The 20,367-nt window shown below is 40.3% G+C and overlaps 1 protein-coding gene across 1 annotated transcript; it reads left to right on the plus strand.

Moving 5' to 3' along the window:
• The first annotated feature begins 12,084 nt into the window (after positions 1-12,084).
• On the plus strand, positions 12,085-20,299 carry chrm5a (cholinergic receptor, muscarinic 5a). Its single transcript, XM_061063561.1, has 2 exons — positions 12,085-12,291; positions 18,596-20,299. The coding sequence occupies exon 2, from the start codon at positions 18,666-18,668 to the stop codon at positions 20,244-20,246; it is 1,581 nt and encodes a 526-aa protein (XP_060919544.1). The 5' UTR covers positions 12,085-12,291; positions 18,596-18,665; the 3' UTR covers positions 20,247-20,299.
• The last annotated feature ends 68 nt before the right edge of the window (positions 20,300-20,367 follow it).

Below are 20,367 nucleotides of genomic sequence, written 5' to 3' on the forward strand. Positions count from 1 at the left end.
CGGTCCCTCCCTCTGTTCTTTCATTGCCAGCTCTGACCTGCACCTGTCCTGCACATTTGCTCAGCCCCACCTTCACCCCATCACCCACCTACCTGTAGGCTCTGACTGTTTTTTGTAAAAGATATCCTAACTCTTCCTTCAACCTCACCATCTTAGCTGTTACCTTCTGTTTTCTGCTGTTGGGTCCAAGAAATTTGCACCTCATGAGTAACAAACACCAACCAAGCACAAATGCTATGTTCATGTTATCTGCTGTTTCAATTTTAGACTGAAGCTTTGCATTGACGCACCCCTCTTTTCTGCACTGCAAAGGTATAACCCAATGACCCATGTCCTCATATTTATGACACTAGAAACACAAATTCAGACTATTTCAGATTTGGTAAAGATTTGTGCTGCGTTTGGAAATCAGGCTGCAGTCATTAGCATTAACATGTAGCTCAAAGAACGGCCATACTTGTTCAGCTATAGGGTGTTCCATTAAATGAATGAATTGTTTTATTTTTGTATTTATTTCTTTATCTAGTCAGTAACATGAATTATTCAATTTTACTGAAAGTCAACCAAAATAAAACAGCACAGTCCAATAACATCATCAAGTGAACATGAACAACACCAAAATGACAACAGTCCAGAAGATAAGTAACGAATATACAGACAAAAAAAAAAGTAAATCACAACGCCATAAACTCAAAAACACAAATTCAAACAAAACAACCTCATCTTCCATGACTGCAGAGTCTTGTTTACTCCTTCTGCTGTGGGTCATGGCATCTTAAAATCATGTTTCTTCCCTCACGCTGGTAAATGATCAACTAATTATTAATACAACAAGGGCTATGCCTTCAGGGGCTGCTGAGGGTTTAATATGTAGACCAGAGGGATTGAACCACCAACCGTCTGATTGTAGAGCAATGCATTTTGGCTCTGATTCACAGTATATGTATTTATAACCCATTGTAAAAATAACATACTATAGAATGAACCCAAGGCCTCAAGCACTGACATTTATTTACAATGATTTTTAATTTCTTGCCTAAAAATAATCTGTTGCATTAAAATAATAATAAAAAAACTCAATAATGTCAAAAAACTCATTACAAAGCCAGATGACAGAACTAAACCCCCCATTGAAAAATCACCTTTGTTAACCAGAGCTACCAATGATTCCAATGCAGTTACATTTCTAAATATCATAATTATGCTCCATGAAATGCCTTGGACAAAGTCACGTTTAAGAGGTATTTTTCACATACGCATGCACATGAATATGCAAGAACAACAATAATACATCATAATAAATCTAACGATAATTATATTATTTTTATACAAATTGACCTGAAGCAAAGATTGATGTAGGCATTCAGTGATTAAATATTTTGTCCTCTTGTCCCTCCTCCACAGGCATTTTGTCATTGAGCTGTATGGAGTCACAGGGGATTGATGGCGTGTGAGTGCGGCAGTAGCGAGATGAGATGTGCTCTGACAGCTCTGCTCCAACACTGCTGGACAACAAATATGTGCAGCCAGAGAGCATATGTACAGAAAAGAGGGACAGGCAGACGTTTGGGCTGTGTTTTATGGGCTCGAGTGTATATGTGTCTGTCATCTTTCGTATCTGTGTATGGTTGTGACAGATTTCTACATGTTTAACATGTGAATATGTTGGACCATCTAGCAGGTTCATCAAGACTTGGGGAGTTGTGCATGTTAGAGATTTGACTGCATACTTCAGCACTGCCTGCACTCTTAAGCATGTAACCATCAACACATTGCTCCCTAGATGCTTCAGCATGGACAGAGGTTAAGCCTTAGTGGTTCCATCACCGGAAAATTCAAAGCTTGTGGACCTCAGGCCATCAGGAGGGAAATGGGCTCTTGGTGCAGATAAGCAGATGCACTTTGCTCAGGCATGAAATGCTTTCCAGGGAATGTGGACAGAGATATGAAGAGAGGCAGAGAGATGCAGAACTAAAGCGACAGAACCAAGGAAAGGAGGCGGGAAAAGTGAATGAGTCACCATGCAGGACACAAACATATTCTTTTGTTCTCGTGGCCATGAGTCACAGTCATTAATGTACAATGTAGTTTAACAATTTGTTTTTCTATTTTCAGACTGTGTGATGTGATTTTTGCCCTGATACAGCTCGCGTTTTGTCCATTGAAGCTGTTTTCTTTTTTTGAGAGATGCCACTCAATTTATCAAGATTAATCTTGATGTGAAAATGTGAGGTCTGGGGAGCCAAAGAGTGTGACGAGACCATTTAGCAGAGCAGTGCAATGATAAGCCTTCTGTGAATTGGGCATTCAGCACAGGCATTCAGAGTTGTCCCATGACTGCTGCTGATGCTTAATATCCACCTAAATGTCAGAGCTTGGCATCAGCATCAGGTTTTTCTTTTCTTCTGTTTTTTTATATCAGGTTTACGTGTAAAAAATAATTTCTCATTGGTTAACTTAAACTGAGGTTTGCTTTATGAAAGTATAGACACTGATTTTTTTATATTATTTATCATTCCAGCATGGGCCTGAAAAGCAGGTGCTGTTTTAAAATGTAATCCTCAGTTTGGCCAAACAAATAGAATTTTTCTAAAATATATATTTCACAACATATGTAGAACATTTCCACTAAAATGCAGTAAGTGTATGGGTATGGAGCAAAAGCTGGTATGGAATGAGAAGAATCATGTAACAGGGAGAAAGTAATGAGAGGAAATACAAAGGAACAAAGTGGATAACAAGAAGAACTGGAGCCAACAGGCCCTATTCTAAAGTAACTGTATGGATGAAGCATACAATATCAATCAAGCCATGTTTCAAGTAAATACCCAAAAGGGTATTGTATGGCAACAACACAGTAAACAAAGGAAATGAACAATCTTCCACGATGTTCAATACTTATTTACTCAGAGTGATGAATATTTTACAGTGAAAGAGCCTCTTATTAAAATGATCTGACCGTCAATTTCAAACAATTGAAACTGCCGCAAAAAGCAATCTCAGAATCAATTCCACTGCAGTGACTTTAAATAAAAATTTGAATAAGGTTGCATTTTTTCATTTAAATGGCTTCGAGCATCCCGAAGCTCTTGGCTGTTTGCATGCTTGTTGTTGTTGTGGGATGTTTGCTGATTGCTAAAACACTAATGGATGGGAAATAAATGTGTCCTAAATGAAAACTCTATTTAAGAGTGATGTCCAGGGATAAAGGTAAGGAGAAATGTGTTGATCTCTTGGCACCCTGAGGTCTGATTAATTCCCATTGATTACAAATGACAATGATGAATGGAGAATCCCATTAGTTCTTGCAGTGCAGTTAAGTATCAGCTGACTCTTTGATTACCTATCACATTGAACACTTCCCAATCATGTTAAATCATGATAATGAGATAGTTCCTTGCAATCTGAAGAGCTCAGTCTGTCACTCCGGTCATTTTATTTCTGCTGTTTGTTGCTTTATGTGTTATACTCTGCAGGGACTGGTTTTTCTCCTCCATTTTATTACCATACCTCGTCAGGACATTAATCATTTCATTTATATGTAAGCCGTAGCTCTATTATATATGTCCATTGGGTTTTGTTCTTCATATAACCCTTATAGGGGGTTGACAATGCAATTTATTATACGTGCACTGTGTATAACAGAAGAAGCTATGTCCTCAAAGAAATGGGTCTCACCATCATTTTATTCTCACTATTTCATGGTAATCAACGAGTATTTAAAAAACGAACTGGAAATTGTAAATTTGTAATCTTAGAAACTTGTTTTGTAGTTAAAAAAATCATTTATTAAGTTCAACATGGCTTTACAACAGTGAAGTGAAGTCCATGCCATTTTTAGTATCTGGATAAACTACCATGCCAATCAAACGTTCAAATATTGGTGGTATTTTACTTTTTCTTGTCTTTCTGAACTGCAATCAGTGGTTTACATTATGTTTTTTACTTAAATGATATTTCTTCACTTTTATATCTGTCATCATGCCTTAACTCTGTCATGCTCTGGCAACACATGTCAAATGTCATGACAATAAAGGCTTCTGAAGTGAATCAAATTGTGTGATGTGAAGCACTGTCTGAGGGTTTGCTTTTGCATGAAAGACAAAGGATGGTGGGTGTTTTCATGAGTGGGACAACTAAATATACCGAACAAACAAGCCTTCATTCAAATGAGAGAACAGTGTGAGGCTTTAATGAATGTTCAAAAATACTGAAAAGGCAGTTGGTAGTTTATCTGACAAATGGAGGCCTCTAAAAAATAGAATATTAATGTTTGTAGACACAAACTACAGCACAAACATAAATGGTTATGGCATTTCACAATTCCTTATATTGTAAAATGTCTATTAACAATGTAGTTTATGGAACCTCCTGCCCAGGTATCTTTTGACTTTCAAACTTTGTCTCATACAGGTCAGTGAGACATCTGTTTGTCATGCACTTCCTGTCTGCCCTGTCAGATTGTGTGAACAGGTAAGAGCTGTCCCTCTGATGCTCCTTCTTTCAAGTCAAGTGTGGCGTCAAAACAAGAATAATTACAGGTGAATGAAGCAACACCTCTGATTTGTTTCTCTTCACTCTCTTCCAAATGTAACACAAGTTAAACAAACCTTACAACTCTGTAAAACAAGGGCTATACTTGCAGATGTTTTCTTGTGAATGACTGACAATGCACACAAAGAGTGATCTTTCAGTACGAAATAGAAAATAGGCCTGTGGGTCAACAGCCTTGTTAGAGGCAGAAAACTCTGTCAGTTGTTCAAACCCACATTTTTTAACTGGGTCATGCTGTTTTGGTCGAGGAGCTAATAGTGTCGTTTGGACCCTGAACACATTTTGGAGTGTGAATGTTTAAATGAAAGCATTTTATCTCTGAGAAAGCAGAGACTGCTGTGTGCAAACTTCTCTCTGTTCAACATTAGTTGAACAAAAGTCTTTGACTTCAACAATGTTGCAAATGTGGTGCTTTGATGTTCTGTGCGTGCTGCACTTCAGAGCCAGGATGGGCTCTCTCTTCCAAGCAATAATTTATATAATTTTAACCAGGGACATTTGTTCGACAATTTTGTCATTGCTTTGAGTGCAACTACTTTTTGAAGTCCACATGCAGGCTTTTGATTCAATTGTAAGACTGGAGCACAGATACCAGCAAAAATCTCCAGAACACAAGGGAAAAGTTGTTCGTTTATTAACCAGGTAAGACAAAATAAAACAATTGTTGGCAGAGATTGTGGGTATATTTCTGACCAACAGATCAAAGTCTGCAAAAGATTAGCTGAAATAGACTGGTACCACTCCCATGTGCCTTTTCAAGATGGCGCTGGAGCCAGAAAGCTGTTAGCTTAGCTAAGGACTGCCATCAGGGGAACAGCTAGCAATGTTTGAGTAATAATAGCTGTAATAAGACTGATACCACTCCCATGTGTTAGTATTTTGTGTTGTTAACATGATCATTCTCAGTTTCCCTTTCCCTAAATCACACCACACATTTTCCTTTGTTAAAGTAAATCAGACTTTATTCCAGTTATGACAGTTTCTAAGTTGCTACTGTATGGAGCGACAGTGCAGAAGATTTTATATTTCTTGTTGTTGATTGAAGATGTGAACTAACATGATGGAACAATTTCATTGCTGTTTGGAAGGTTGGACATTACAACACTGGCTTCTGTTTCTCACTGTGGCCTTTCCAATCTTTCACCTCAGAGAGAGGCAGATGGAGGCATCCAGCAGGTGGGCCTGAATTACAGTAATTAAAAAGACACAGACAGGCCCGCAGAGCCGCCCGAAATAAGAGCAGGCTGGTTCTCTGAACAGAATATCAGTCACAGAGAGCAAGGGATCAGGTTTTGAACGCAATTCATCATTTATCTTTTTGTCTGGGGTCTTACTGGGGCAAGCTTTGTTAGAAATCTGTTTAATTTGTGTCCCTCTTCAAGACTCTCAGTGACACTGGCTGATCTCATTGAAGCCTTCATGTTCTTTTTGTGAACCGATAACTCAGAAAGATGGTAACTGAAGGGGGGGTGGACTACTTGCAGAAATACGCAGGATCTGCATCATTGTGCACTAGTGCATTCCCATATCACACACCTGCATAAGCAAGAAAAAAAGGAGACACAGTGACGCCATTAATGGAAGACGTCCTCTTACTTATTACTTTCTCTTTGGATAAAAAGAGATTCTGTGGGTGTGGGTTGGCATTTTTATTACTTCCTTATCTTTGCTCTTCTATTTACTTATTTGCTGTGCATCAATCGGCATGATGCCACCCAAATACCTTTCCCTGTTATATGATTTTTGGTCAGGTATTCCCTAATGGCTTGAAATCTGGATATGAGTATGTAATTGGTCCAGCAGTTTCAGGATTGATGCAGTTTGTACAGTAGGCTACGTTTACATGTAGTTGAAGCCAGACTTTACAAATGCATGTAAACATGTTGGTCCTACTGAAAACATAACAAGTCGAATTTCTTTTAGCTAATGCAGTTGGGGATTGATTTCGTCTTGCATGTATACGCCTTAATGGAACCTTAACTGGACTAGGCTTTCTGCAATAGCTCCACAGTTCTTGTGCCAGGCTTTGACCTGGGTGTCTATCAGCATAAATACGTAACAGAGCAAAAGTCGCGTTGTCATCTGCCTTCAGATATTACCATAAGCTAAAGGATTAGTGTGACGCATTTGTACCAAAAGTAAAGCATAGAATATTCAGCAAATGTACCGAGAAAAAAGTGTTCTCACATTTAGGCTTACAACCGTTTGCTAACTTGTTAGCTAGGTCAACTGGAAGTAGGTCCAACAGTTACTAGCTGAAAAGTAGCATATCGCTTCCTACAGTAGTGGAGTCGGACATGCTTCCGTCAAGAAATGGATTCTTCCTCGAGCTTGTCGGACAAGAACAGTAGTCCAATTAAATGACCTTATCGAGCAATACAGCAGCTCGACTTAACTGTGCTTGTAGACGTACTGAGCGTGCAATGTGCACACTTCTGTTCTTTTTAGTGTTATGTCAGATGGGAATGTGTTATTATATTGAGTTTTTTAATGCTTTGTTCAAAGATCCAGAATGAGCATATCAAAAGCTCTGAAGCTCACTAATCAATGTGTTTCCTCTTAAAGTCAAACACACAACCAGTAAAGAAACAACATTGGAAAAAATACCTACAGTATGTAGAGAATCAAAAAATGTCATGTTGATAATACTCTAATAATGACTCATTCTTGTTTGTGTCCAGAAAAGAAAGGTGCTTATTATTAGTAATAATAATATTCTTGTGCAAATGTATCATCACTCCACAAAATCAGAATACTATAGTATTCATGAAGACGACACAAATCTACAGACTAACAATGGTGGGTCGCTTCCATCAGTGTATATCTTTGTTTGGGTTTAGCTACAGTTTGCCTCCAGAAACTTTTACCATTTTTGTTATGAAAACAAAGGGATGGGTTCATAATGCCACAGGTTAACTCGGTTAGAAAAACTGCATTTTTTGGTTGTTTTGTTCATGGTGTAAAAGCAACACTACAGTACATACCTCACTGGAGCACTTTACAGAGCAGGCGTTTAACAGCTTTGAAATGCATAGCAGTGTCATTATGAACCTCAGAGGGCCGTAAAAGCAGAGTTTTTGATAAATACAGGCGCATGAGAGCGGCACTTCAATTTAAAATCATGTGAAAATAGAAGCAAATCATGGTACATTTGGCTATCCAGAACTGGTAGTGTAAGTATTCAGCCTTTTTCCAAGCTGGCATTTGTCCCCTGCGGTGAGGTAATCATTACATTTATGGGCTGCTATATCTAATATAACTCAACCCTTTTATACACATGCTTACACAGGTGATAGTGCAGGTCATCCCAGCTCACGTTCAGACAAGGTCACGGTTGTTGACGCAGGCGTGTGCGACGAGTCGGTGTTGGATGTCCTGAAAAGGAGTGCAAACCACAGGTCCACAATAACAGCTCAATCAGAGCACCCTGGCACCTAATCTCCTCTGTCAGGCCGACATTAAAGTTGCATTTACAGAGGGAGAGCTCATGTGCCATCCGGCCTCAGCTCATTGGTAAATAACGAAGCTGGGAGTTGGCTCATTTACTCTTTGTCATTGACCTGAATGCTGCAGCTAATTTCAGCTAACACTTATGTATTAATGACTCTACAAATAGCTCCCATTCAGATGTTTAGATCAAATATTGGATACCTTCTTAATTCTTAAATACCAAAGAATCACCAAGACATTTTTAACAAGATTTTCAATCAATTTGCTCAAAATATAAAGTTGCTGTGTTTCCTGCCATCTAAGAGCTCAGAAGAAAAACAAACAAACAGCCTTTGTTTTTACACAGCGATAAAAGCGAGCTCCACAGCAGGGGGGGGACTTGTAAATCCTAGCAGTTCAAGGTATTGGAAAATCATTAAGTCAAACAGGAGTTGTTGTTCAGGTCTGGACGGAGAGAGCTAGAAAAAAAAAATAGCAGACTAACATTTGTTGCACATCAAAGGACATAAGAGGAGTCGATTCTTTCAGCCAGCGTGGAGAGACACGCACACCAGGGATCAACTAGATTAAAGGGGCTCTAAAGTGAGCCATTGATCGTGTCAGCCAGGATATACTGCAGGACATTTATCGTTAATAATGATCAGGGCTTATCTACAATTTAGCGACTAAGAAATCAAGAATCAGCCGTTTAAATTAAGTTAATTTAACAGACACAGCCCAAGCAAAAACACGTTTATATTAACACAAATGAAACTGTATCAGAACAGCTCTTTTCTCCTCAGCATATGGGCGCACAATTGGGTCAGGAGATAAGCAAGCTCCCTGGTAACTGTGGACAGATGCAATCCATATCTGGCTGTGTTGATGTCCTATACCCCATCTTGTCTCTCACACAGGCGTGCAGTGATCAGACAGTGACCTGTGGAAAAAAACTGTCACGCCTTTAGGATGCAGATGAGTAGAGACGAGGATTGCCTCGGTGCTTTCCTGACATCTGCTCTCATTTGCTTTTATTAGAAGCATTGTGAGTATTTTTTTTCAAAGAGGGTGAGTTAAAACCAAAGGATATTTGAAGGTTCTAGGTTCAGTAGGTTTATTGGTTACACATTAGTTTTTGACCTTAGAGGTAAAAGGGCATACATTTAATTTCTGTGACTGATCTATTATCTGTTTCCAACTGCAAAGTTAATTACTAAGGTTAATAATGCATACGTTTGTCACTAAGACTTTTGTAATTTAATCAATAAGACATGTCCTGCAAATAGAATCAATAGGAACAAGCTTGTAAGACAAGAGCACATTGGTGTTGCACGCCTGCTCGTGCAGTGTGCGTGTTAATGTGCAGTATTGCATGAAAAAATATGACCACGCTCTAAACTTTGTGTCGGTCAGCGAATCAGCCATAATGATGAGCCAGGTGTCTGTCCTCTGGCCCTCTGCCCGGAAATCAGCATTAGATTAGAGTGTCAGGCTGTGAGGGGATACACAGCGCTCTGTGGAGCAGACGTAGCAGGATATTCATGAAACACATCAATCATGTCATCGGCATATACAGGTCTGACCTAGTAGCGAAATCATTTCAGCGTGAGAGCTGCATTATGACAAATGTCAGAGTGAAGTATAGGAGGGTGTGTCACTAAGAAGCGTCATCTGCTGCACGGGGAAGAGTGCAGCTCTTTATTCTGCGTGTGTCAACACAGAGGTCCTGTCAACAACCCCGTCTTATTTTCATTGCAAATCCAGATTATTATATCATCTGTTGTTTTTTTTTATCTAGATGACTAACTTCCGCTGGCCCAAAATGCTGCTGTATGTTCACAGAGAAGAATAAGAAAAGATCATTCTCTAATAGTAATTTCTCTGAAGTGGCCTAGAGTCAAATCTAGACTAGAATTTAAAACCATTTTTTAATAAAAACCGCTTGGCACCAAATATTGGAGAGAAAAAACCCTCATAATAACCCATTACCGCTGTAGTAAATTCTACACAAACATTTCAACAAATCTACATTTTTCACATCAATTATCTCAACATGCCTGGAAAAATAATTATAATAAAAGATGCATGAAATATAAATAATTTATGAAACAAACTTATTTGGGGGGTCTTGTTTCCCAGATTGTTCCTGATTTCAAAAGTGGCTTCCAGTACCTTTAGGGCAGTGTTTCTCAACTGGTGGGTCGGGACCCAAAAGTCTGTTCTGTCACATTTTTTAGTGTCTGAGGTCTGAAGTGCACACGTTTTTATTAAACAAATCTGACTGGTTGAAAAATATTAGAAATTTCTAATTAAGAAGTTTGAGGTGGCTCCTGAGGCTAAAAGTCCCTAAAGTTTAGGGCTCTTGACCAGGAGGTTGAAAACCACTTTATAAAACTACACAGTTGAATAGACTTCAACAGAACACAACAGGAAAAACTTGTTGAAAAACCGACATTTTGCATGCAAAGAGCAGAGACTTGTCTTTGACTTTAAATGTTTGTCTTTTAAACACGAAATGTTTCATTAACCTTAGGTGGCATATTCAAAAAGAACCTTCAAACTCGCTTAAAACACAACAATAATAAAACCAAAGAAGAAGAACATTAAAGGAGGGCATCAGGTTCTTAGTATAGTGAATATTGGCGGGGGTGTTCAATTGGAATATAAAAGTAAGGCTGACTTAAAAAAAAAACCATACTGATTAAGATATTTGACGCCTACTGGGACAAATTATTTTTATAAAAAAAAATCTTCACTAAGGTGATTCTGTACCTTTGTCCTGAAGGCAGAAGCTGAATGTGGTGATGACTGAGGTCCTTCAAAAATAATCCCACTAAGACGTTAGACTGCCTTGCCATGATGGTGGGATATAATCCCCTGCAATGAATGAGTACCACGTCAGCAGACATTTTTGTCTAGTGACCTTGTGAATATGAGCCAGTTCAATACATTAAATGAGGAAAAATAGCCACATTATACTCTACAGTAACGAGTATTATGTTTGGACAGCGTCTGGATTTATTAATGGTTCTCTATGGTGATTTGTTGGGAACTCATGGGACAGATCAGAAGCCCATCATCTGGATTAAAGCATATAAAGTCTTTACGAGCATCCAGGACAGTCGCATAATGCCAAGGGAATAATTCCCCAATCAGCACAATGACATGCATACACACACACACACACACACACACACACACACACACACACACACACACACACACACACACACACACACACACACACACACACACACACACACAAAGGTCTGAATGAAAAACATCTGTCACTTCAGTAGTCTGCTTATCTGCTCCAGCCATGTCAGTGCTCTGCCATGTGAGCACAAAGGCAGCTGTGGTGTTTTATGTTTCTTCAGATGAGTTTCCTGATAACCGCACAGCTTCAGCCTCAACGCTGATCAAACACGGAGAGAGCCTGGACAGCTGATAACCCTGCTGTCAATGCCTCTTCTTGCTTTTTGAGGCACAATAGAAGACAATTAATAGTGTATCTGACTCATAAAAAAGAAGGATTTACAACACACACTGCCTCCAGCCTCCCCACCTTCCAAAAATGAATCCCTTGAAGCCATCCAGGCCACCTCCTCTCCGTAATCCCCCCCTCCCTCCTCCTCGCTCCTCCCTCCCTCACACACACACACTCTGAGGTCTGAACTGCATGCTCACTGTCCCGAAACATGATGAACCATTCAGCCCTATGGGAATTTCTCCTCCCAGCAAGCTCGCGTCAGCTACATCTGTGTCTGCCAGCCAGAGTGGATGCAGCAGCAGCAGTGTGGAGGTGGCAGTGACTTCACTTTGGCTCATTCCGCTTCAACTTAACTGAGAGGCAGCACAGTTCATTCAGCCCTAGCTCGCACTGGGAGGAAAAGTTCTCTCTTCTCCTCTTCCTTTTCCCTTTGATTCTACTTATCTATGAACGACTGAGGAAAGGATGCTCTTGGAACTTAAGGATACTTTTTTCATCTGGAGACACGAAGGCTGCGTTGAATGGATGAGGGGTACGTGATGCTGCCTTTGGGGATGATCGAAGCCTTCTCCTTCTTCTTCTACTTCTTCTTCTTCTTCTTCATCTCTCCATCCTGTTTTTACTCTGGCACGCGAGGGTCAAGTCAGCAGGATTTCTCATCCACCTCAATCCTCCCTCTGACTGGGCTGCAATCCTGTTCCTCAGCACCGCACTTGACCTGAAGGCAAAACAAAGGGATTAACGATGAACTTTGTTCCCACCAGGAGACGCAGTTCGTCTTTGCACAGAAGAAAATGAGATCCGAAAAAAAGTCAATTGTGAGTAATTTGTCATTATTACGTCAACAAATTGTTTTGCATTCCTCGAAGAATTATAAGTGATTAAATGTGCACTTTTTGATTGATGCTAAAAGGCGTGACCTGGATTCAAGGGGAAATAGCATCATGTGTGCACAAGTGCATGTCTGAGAGGTCCCTGCATGTATTTTTAATGTAGCCTTTTACCTTAATGAATGCAACGGAGGAGGTTTCTCCCACGGAGATGCATGTGCATCTGTTCTAGAAGACTAGCTGTATGGAAAAGTGCCATACATTAGACTGGATAAGCATTTATTAAGTCACGCATGTGGTAGAATTTAAAGCCTAGTTGTTATTGTGGAATGAATAGGGAGAAAATGTTAAACATGCTTCTTAACAAAGTGGCATATTGATTTATTGCTCTCTATTCTCTGTCTCTGTGAGTCTTCATTTTAGAATGAATGTCTGCTGCTAAACTTTCATCCATATTCCAAATATTTCTATGAACACTCTTATCTTTTCAGAAGCAGACCTTATTCTATACCTCGGTCCAATTTTCCATCACCAGCATCCACACATTCTTCTTTAAGTCTTGTCTGTGGAATATCTGATGACACTATTCAAAAAGCAAAGTTGTATCATGATGTCAATTGCATCTTACTAAAATGGAGAAGTCATTTCCCCCTCTAAATTTCCTCCAATCAATATGTTTTTTTCAGAAGCTGAGGCACAAGGGCTCTTATTCTTCCTTTTCCCCTCCTCTCAATGATTAAGTAGAAATGACAAAACAAGGAAGGATCAAGCAGTGAACCGTGATTTTAACGAGTCCACCCAGTCCCCACAGATCTTGTGAGGTGTTGCAACAATTGTGTGAAGGTGCTGGCGCTCATAAACCCCGGAAACAGAGTTCCCATAAGACATTAATGGTCTGGTGGGTTAGGAAAAATCCTGACCACACTGTAGAGGAGACTTGACTGTTTTTAATGCAGCATTTTTAACGTTAAGCGACATTCTTGTGACTTTGCTATAGTGGGGGTTTGGGAGTTGCCCAGCAGTAATGTACTAACCTCTCATTTTGCTCTTATCATATATCCAAAAAGGATTTATGTTATACATATTAAAAAACTGATATCAAGGCTTCATGTGTTTTGTGCAAACTTGAGCATATTTATTTAGCTTTCCCCATCAACAGGAAAATAAAATTCAACCAGCATGGAGGCCATTGAAATCTCCACCTGTGTTTCTGCAGACATCCATAACATCAGCATGGAGTCAAATGGGGATGTTCTGAGTTTAGAACAAACATCAGACAACCTACAAGCACGAAACTATGAAAACTCTTCATGCAAGAACACAGATGAGTTTGAAGCAGTATCATTATCCAAATGATGAGTTTTTAATGAAATGTTTCTCGTAAAAAAAAAAAAAAAACTACTGGAGACTTCAAGAATGATTGTTTTGTTCTCTTGAGCAGCTACACAAACTACTTGGGTGTTCATAAGCCGATCATAATATTAATGTAATGATTATATTCACCAATTTGAAAATAGATTAAAATCAGTTCACAGAGAAAGAACAGAAACAGATAGAATAGACAAAGAATTATAGTATAAATATAAATGATATCATACATGGATTTGGTTGTATTCCAAATTTGGCCACCAACAGATGACACATAAATATTTCATGCATGTTTTGGATTCAGGTCTTTCACGTCAAATACGCGATACACAGAATGATTCAATTGTCTCTTAAGCCTTTCTTAAAATCATCACATATGCAGGAATCAGATCCCCATGGGTCAGTGGTCTGATAGGACGCTCGAACCATTGTGCCAAAAAGCTCAGGGCTAATTTGCATATCATACATACTCACCAAGCACCCACACACACACACCTACACACACAGACGCATACACACACACCTACACACACAGACGCATACACACACAGACGCATACACACACACCTACACACACAGACGCATACACACACACCTACTCCTACACACACACACACACACACACACACACAGACGCATACACACACACCTACTCCTACACACACACACACACACACACACACACAAACACACACACAGTGTCCTTTGCATCCTTTGATTTGACTGTTTTGCTTGTGCTCTCTCTGCTTCTTCTTCTTCTTCTGTTGGTCTCTCTCATCTTCTCTTCTTCTTTGTCCCACAAATGCCACACTCACACACACACTTCGCTATTCGCTTTCACGTTTCTGCTGTGCAGAGCAGATGTGCGGCAACCAAAGGAGAGTGCAGAAAAAGGTTACGTATGACTGGGAGGCCTTGTTGGGGGGAAGGGGGGGGAGGCAGGGTATCAGTGTATGGAGCTGCTGCACAGAAGCTCTGATGGCAAGAGGACCTGCAGGAAGCCGCTCGGCAACATGTCCGCCTCTACACTCAGTGTGGACGACTCAGGACAGATTTGAGCTACCTGGTCTCTCCTCACACACATCTTATAATCCCTGAATCAATGAACGTTACTTACACATGCACAACTAACCCAATAATTCAGGAGGCAGTTGGATACTCTAAGGATGTTTATGTAGTGATTGATTTTATTCATTTTTGTGGTTGAAGAGAAAGAAAGATCTCTTAGCACCATAAATTGACACTGAAAGTACTGATGTTATATTTTAATTTTTGCACTATGTTTAACAGGTTATAAATACAGGCAGACCACAAATTCTGCAGCTTCCTATTTTTATCTCGTCTTTGTGACCCGACAGCGTCATGTAGCCTAGCTCTTCCCCACCATGCGTCACATTTTATACCAAAACTGCAAGTCCAGAAACAGAGGCCACAGTGGACCATATTCACTATTTATAGTGATGCAGGCTCGTGTTTACCCCACACGCTAAGTTCTGAGTGTACCAGTAAAACACTTCCTGCTTCGATTTAGAAGCTATTAGCAGGCTTGACTTGCTCCACCGGTTGAGGTCAGAGGTAGAACAAGTCCATACTGTGTGTGTATTTGTGTGTGTCTAGCAGCACAACAGTCATTGGTGAGTCAGGAATAATTCATTTCTTAAACATCATTTCCGTCATCATTATTTAATGTGGGGGGGGGGGGGGGGGGGGGGTGTTGCGGTGTCAGCTAAGATTATCATTGATAGTTCAGCAATCCACTTTTTGTTCTGAAAATAAAAAAAACAACACTGAAAAATGTATTGAGCCTGGGGCGGAGATTCTTAGTAAAAAAATGTTGCCACTTTTTCTCTTATTAGATAGGACAGCTGAAGAGGGGACAAGAAAACGTCTGGTGGAGAGAGGGGAGATGATATACAGTAAAGAGCCAAACCTTCACCACTGGGATGAGGAACCTCTATACTTGGGGCGCATGCTCTAACCACTTAGCTAAACTGACACCCCTTGCCTGGTGTTTTTGGTTAATTCCAATTTCACTGGCTCTATAGAGAGTCTGTCTACAGTTACTATCAAAGAGCATGACAAGATACTAACACTAAAATATTATGAGACTACATGTAGCCAGGCTGTTCTTCAGCAACAGAAGTGCTTGAAGCTACAAGCTAACAGCAATACTCTGACATGCTAACAGTTATAATGCTAAGAGGTAAGCGTTATCAGGAGAATGTTTAGCATGTTGTTAGCCTAAAGTCTTTGCTAACACTCATTATTAATAATAATAAACAGATTTTTTTCTGGTTAAAATGGGTTTACACAGCTAACATGATGTTTTTAGGATTTAAACCAAGTGGCAATGTCCAGGGCTGGGAAATGAAGCCAATGCAGAAGTAGAAAAAATAAAACTGCAGTTCCTCTCATGTCCATTTAGAAACAGCTCCAGTCAGCAACGACCACTAATAGAAAATCAATCTGCTAAGTTTTATTATTTGCCAGCTAATTAATTAATTAATAGGGTGTGGACTGTTAACCATTGAAGCTTTGCTGAATATTTTAACCTTTGGCCAAAACCAAGATGGCAACATCCAAATGCTGAACTTGAGGCCTCACAAAAGGGCAGTCAACAAACCTATGGCTGATTTCACAGAAGCCGATTTCCAATTTTTATACAGACTATGATTTAAAAAATGGAAGTTAATCTTATAAGCAAGCTAAAAGTCGCTAAGGCCTACCAGTAACCACAATACATAAAATATGCTGGAGCTGATGCGAATCGTTTTAAAGACGTTTGCTTATAAACCAATATTCTTAATGATGATGGTGTTATAAAACGAGTCAGTGGATCGTCAATGTAATTTCATGTCACTTTTAGTGGGTTTTGGTGACAATCTGTCCATTAGTAGTTGAAATTGTTTACATACCAGCCACACCATTTCTACAGACACACCTCTAGCAAATGGTGCACAACAAGGAGAAAAACATACGCATAAAAAGCAGAGTGATATTGTTACTTATCATGAGGGTTCATTCTCAGGTTAAGAATAATATAATATAAAAGGTTTGTGTACACCTGAAAATTGTAGAACATTCTGAGGACAGATTAGCATCTCTTAAGCTTAATGGTGGAATGATGTGAGGATTTGAGTGATGTGATATGAAATGTCGCTATATAACAAGATAAGGGGCAATCCAAGTCATGCAGGGGGACCCCCTCAGTGACAAGAATGTTATTTGTGTGGGCCTCAGGCTGCCGCTGGCACTCCCGCTTACCTTCCACTCTCAAAGGAATGCCAATGAGAGGGGAAGTCATTTCTCAACAATGGAGTGCAGACTGTCCAAAGTATTTCATTGTTGGCAGAAGTTACATTGAAACATATTAGGAGGAGAAGTAAAAATAGAGAAGGGAGCAGAATACAATACACTACAAATAAGGCAGTTTGGGATATATGTATCAATTAATGCAGCACTTGAAAAAAAATCTGGTTTTAGCTTTTTAAGCCAACTTTATTCCTGTCTAATTCTCTAAAGAGTATGCAGAATTAATACATCATAAGGCTATAACCGAGCCAGAATTGCATTTTGTAACCTGCAGTTTTCTGTTTGATATCCCGCCATCTAAAACTGTTTCTCTGCCCATGAGTGCCAACATCTCCACACCCATTTTCCAGCAGTGGCTGAGAGCCTGAACGTTCAAAAGCTTCAAGTCCACATGGGGGATTTTCTCTTTGGAGGTGATTCGCCTAAAAGATAATTGTTTAACAGTTTTCTCCTTGATCATGGATTTTTTACGCCAGTTCTGAAGTCATTCATTACGTTTAAGAATTATTCAGGAAAATGTTACCATTTGGAGCTAGGGGAGTTCGTACAAATCAGTTGTGACTTGGCACTGAAATTCTCTAATGTTAAACTGAGTGAGTGGCACGGCTGAAAATACCAATGGCGTCATGCCCAGTTGGCTTGGTTGATTCCTGAGAGAAGAGTGTAGTCTCTGAAAAGAGTGACACTTGTTATCTTAACTGTAAGTATGGAACAGTCTATGTGATACGCCTAATAGTCAGGTGCAGTACAGTCAGAATAGATACAAAATAGTACTTTGTTTCCCCGGTGTACTCATTCATCCATCCAGGTACTAAGCAATACCTCGGGGGAAATTGAAGGCTGCTTCAATAAATTTCTATCAAAACCTTCGAGGCAAGAAAAAGACCACATGGCACTGTCATGGATTTGTAGGTCATGAAAGGCAAAGCAGTAATTTCCTGAAGGCTTGTTTGGAGAAAGCTATTGATTGATGCAGCATTTAGAGATGAAAATGTGCATGCACACCACTGCTCTAACCCTGAGAGTGAGGGCGCCATGTGTAAAGGAGGGTTTGTGTTGCCCTCTGCTGGTAAAGGGCATGTAGTTCCATATGGTATTGATTAAATCTTAGAAATACTATTACTGACTTATTCTCCATAACAACAGTGCTAAAATATTTTAAGTTAAATAGAAAATGAAGCTCTGAATTTTGAATCACCGGGGAAATTTCAGAGGCCGTTCATGCAAGTATGTTAAGCACCCCTCAATGCACTGATTGCTACCTATTGAATTTATTCCGCAAAAATGCTACACTGGAACTTCACATAGTATCTTCAATTAATCACACTTTCACTCACTGAAAAGAACAAACTCCTGAAGTCATACACACTATAGATATGATGCTTTAATAACCTTAAATTACTCATATCATCATCATCATCATCATCATCATCATTGTCAACATAATAATTCTTTGTTTGTGAGAGGATTTTTTCACCTCCTCTGTAGTTTTAAGCCAAGTATACTGTAAATGTCTAATGCTCAACATGCTATATTAATGCCATCTAGTGGAAATGAATGGGATTCTTATGAAGCGATACAATTATAACATTTTCTTTCTTTTGCCTTCCAGGAGGTCTTCCAAAAAATGACAATTCCTGACACTTTCATTGTGGTTGGATGCTTATAAACACAAGAAGACCATGGATGGAGAGGGCATACTGAACTCCTCTGTGAATACAAGTACGATGGATATCCATCTGGTCACTCACAGTCTCTGGGAGGTGATCACCATAGCAACTGTTTCTGCTATTGTCAGCCTCATAACCATAGTGGGGAATGTTTTGGTGATGCTCTCCTTTAAAGTGAACAGTCAGCTTAAGACTGTTAATAACTACTACCTGCTGAGTCTGGCAGCTGCTGACCTCATCATAGGTGTGTTCTCCATGAACCTGTACACCTCTTATATCCTGATGGGATACTGGGCCTTAGGAAACCTCGCCTGTGACCTGTGGTTGGCACTGGACTATGTTGCCAGTAACGCCTCTGTCATGAACTTATTGGTGATCAGTTTTGACAGATATTTCTCGATCACTAGACCTCTGACCTACAGGGTCAAACGGACTCCCAAACGGGCCGGGATCATGATCGGCTTGGCATGGCTGGTATCTCTTGTTCTGTGGGCCCCGCCTATTCTCTGCTGGCAGTACTTTGTAGGAAAAAGGACCGTTCCCGAGAGGCAATGTCAGATCCAGTTTTTCTCTGAGCCTGTGATAACTTTTGGGACAGCCATTGCTGCCTTTTATATCCCTGTCTCAGTCATGACAATCCTCTACTGTCGGATCTACAAGGAGACAGAGAAAAGGACCAAAGATCTGGCAGAGCTGCAGGGGATTACCTTTCCAACTGACCCAGGGGTCACCCAGCCTCAGAAGACCGTTATCAGATCCTGTTTTAGCTGCAAATTAAGGTCAGCTTCAAATGACAGGACTCAAGCCTCTTGGTCATCTTCTAGCAGAAGCAATGCAGCAAAATCAGTAGCCACCACTAACGATGAGTGGTCCAAAGCTGGTCAGCTGACAACCTTCAACAGTTACGCCTCCTCTGAGGATGATGAAAGGCCCGTCTCTCCAGGTGGATTCCAGACCTCCTTCAGGAACCAGGCCTGTGAGACCATCAAGGGTGGGGTGGGCTGTGAGAGCGAGCAGCTCAGCAGCTATGAAGAGGACAGCTTCTTCCAAACACCGCCCAAAAGCAACTCTCAGAAAAGCAGCAAGGGTGTGTCTTACAAGTTCAAGCCTGTGTCCAAAGACGCTCATGTGGAGAACAATAGCAAGAACGGAGACACCAAAATTGCATCTTCGACATTTTCCTCTGCTGAATCCATGAGCGCTCCATCCACTTCATCCACATCTAAGCCCATCGATGGCTCTTTGAAGAACCAGATCACCAAGAGGAAGAGGATGGTGCTGATTAAGGAGAGGAAGGCGGCTCAGACTCTAAGCGCCATCTTGCTGGCCTTCATCCTGACATGGACGCCGTATAACATCATGGTGCTTATTTCCACGTTCTGCTCGGACTGCATACCAGTCTCGCTCTGGCACCTGGGCTACTGGCTGTGCTACGTCAACAGCACCGTCAACCCCATGTGCTACGCCCTCTGTAACAAGACTTTCCAGAAGACCTTCCGCATGCTCTTACTCTGCCAGTGGAAGAAGAAAAGGATCGAGGAGAAGCTGTACTGGTACGGACAAAACCCTGTGGTCGGCGCTAAACTTACATGAACTATTTATGTTGAGATGATGTATGACTGTGGCTGTTTGTATTAATTACTTGATAAAACATACTAATGGGGCTGGTACAGTTTAAAGTGTTGCTCATTAATCAGTAGGTCTGCTAGTTTTG

This window comes from Labrus mixtus, chromosome 18 (assembly GCF_963584025.1).
Source record: "Labrus mixtus chromosome 18, fLabMix1.1, whole genome shotgun sequence".
Classification (NCBI taxonomy): domain Eukaryota; kingdom Metazoa; phylum Chordata; class Actinopteri; order Labriformes; family Labridae; genus Labrus; species Labrus mixtus.

Coding starts and splice junctions, on each gene's coding strand:
- chrm5a (XM_061063561.1), top strand. CDS start 18,666: ATGGATGGAGAGGGCATACTGAACTCCTCTGTGAATACAAGTACGATG.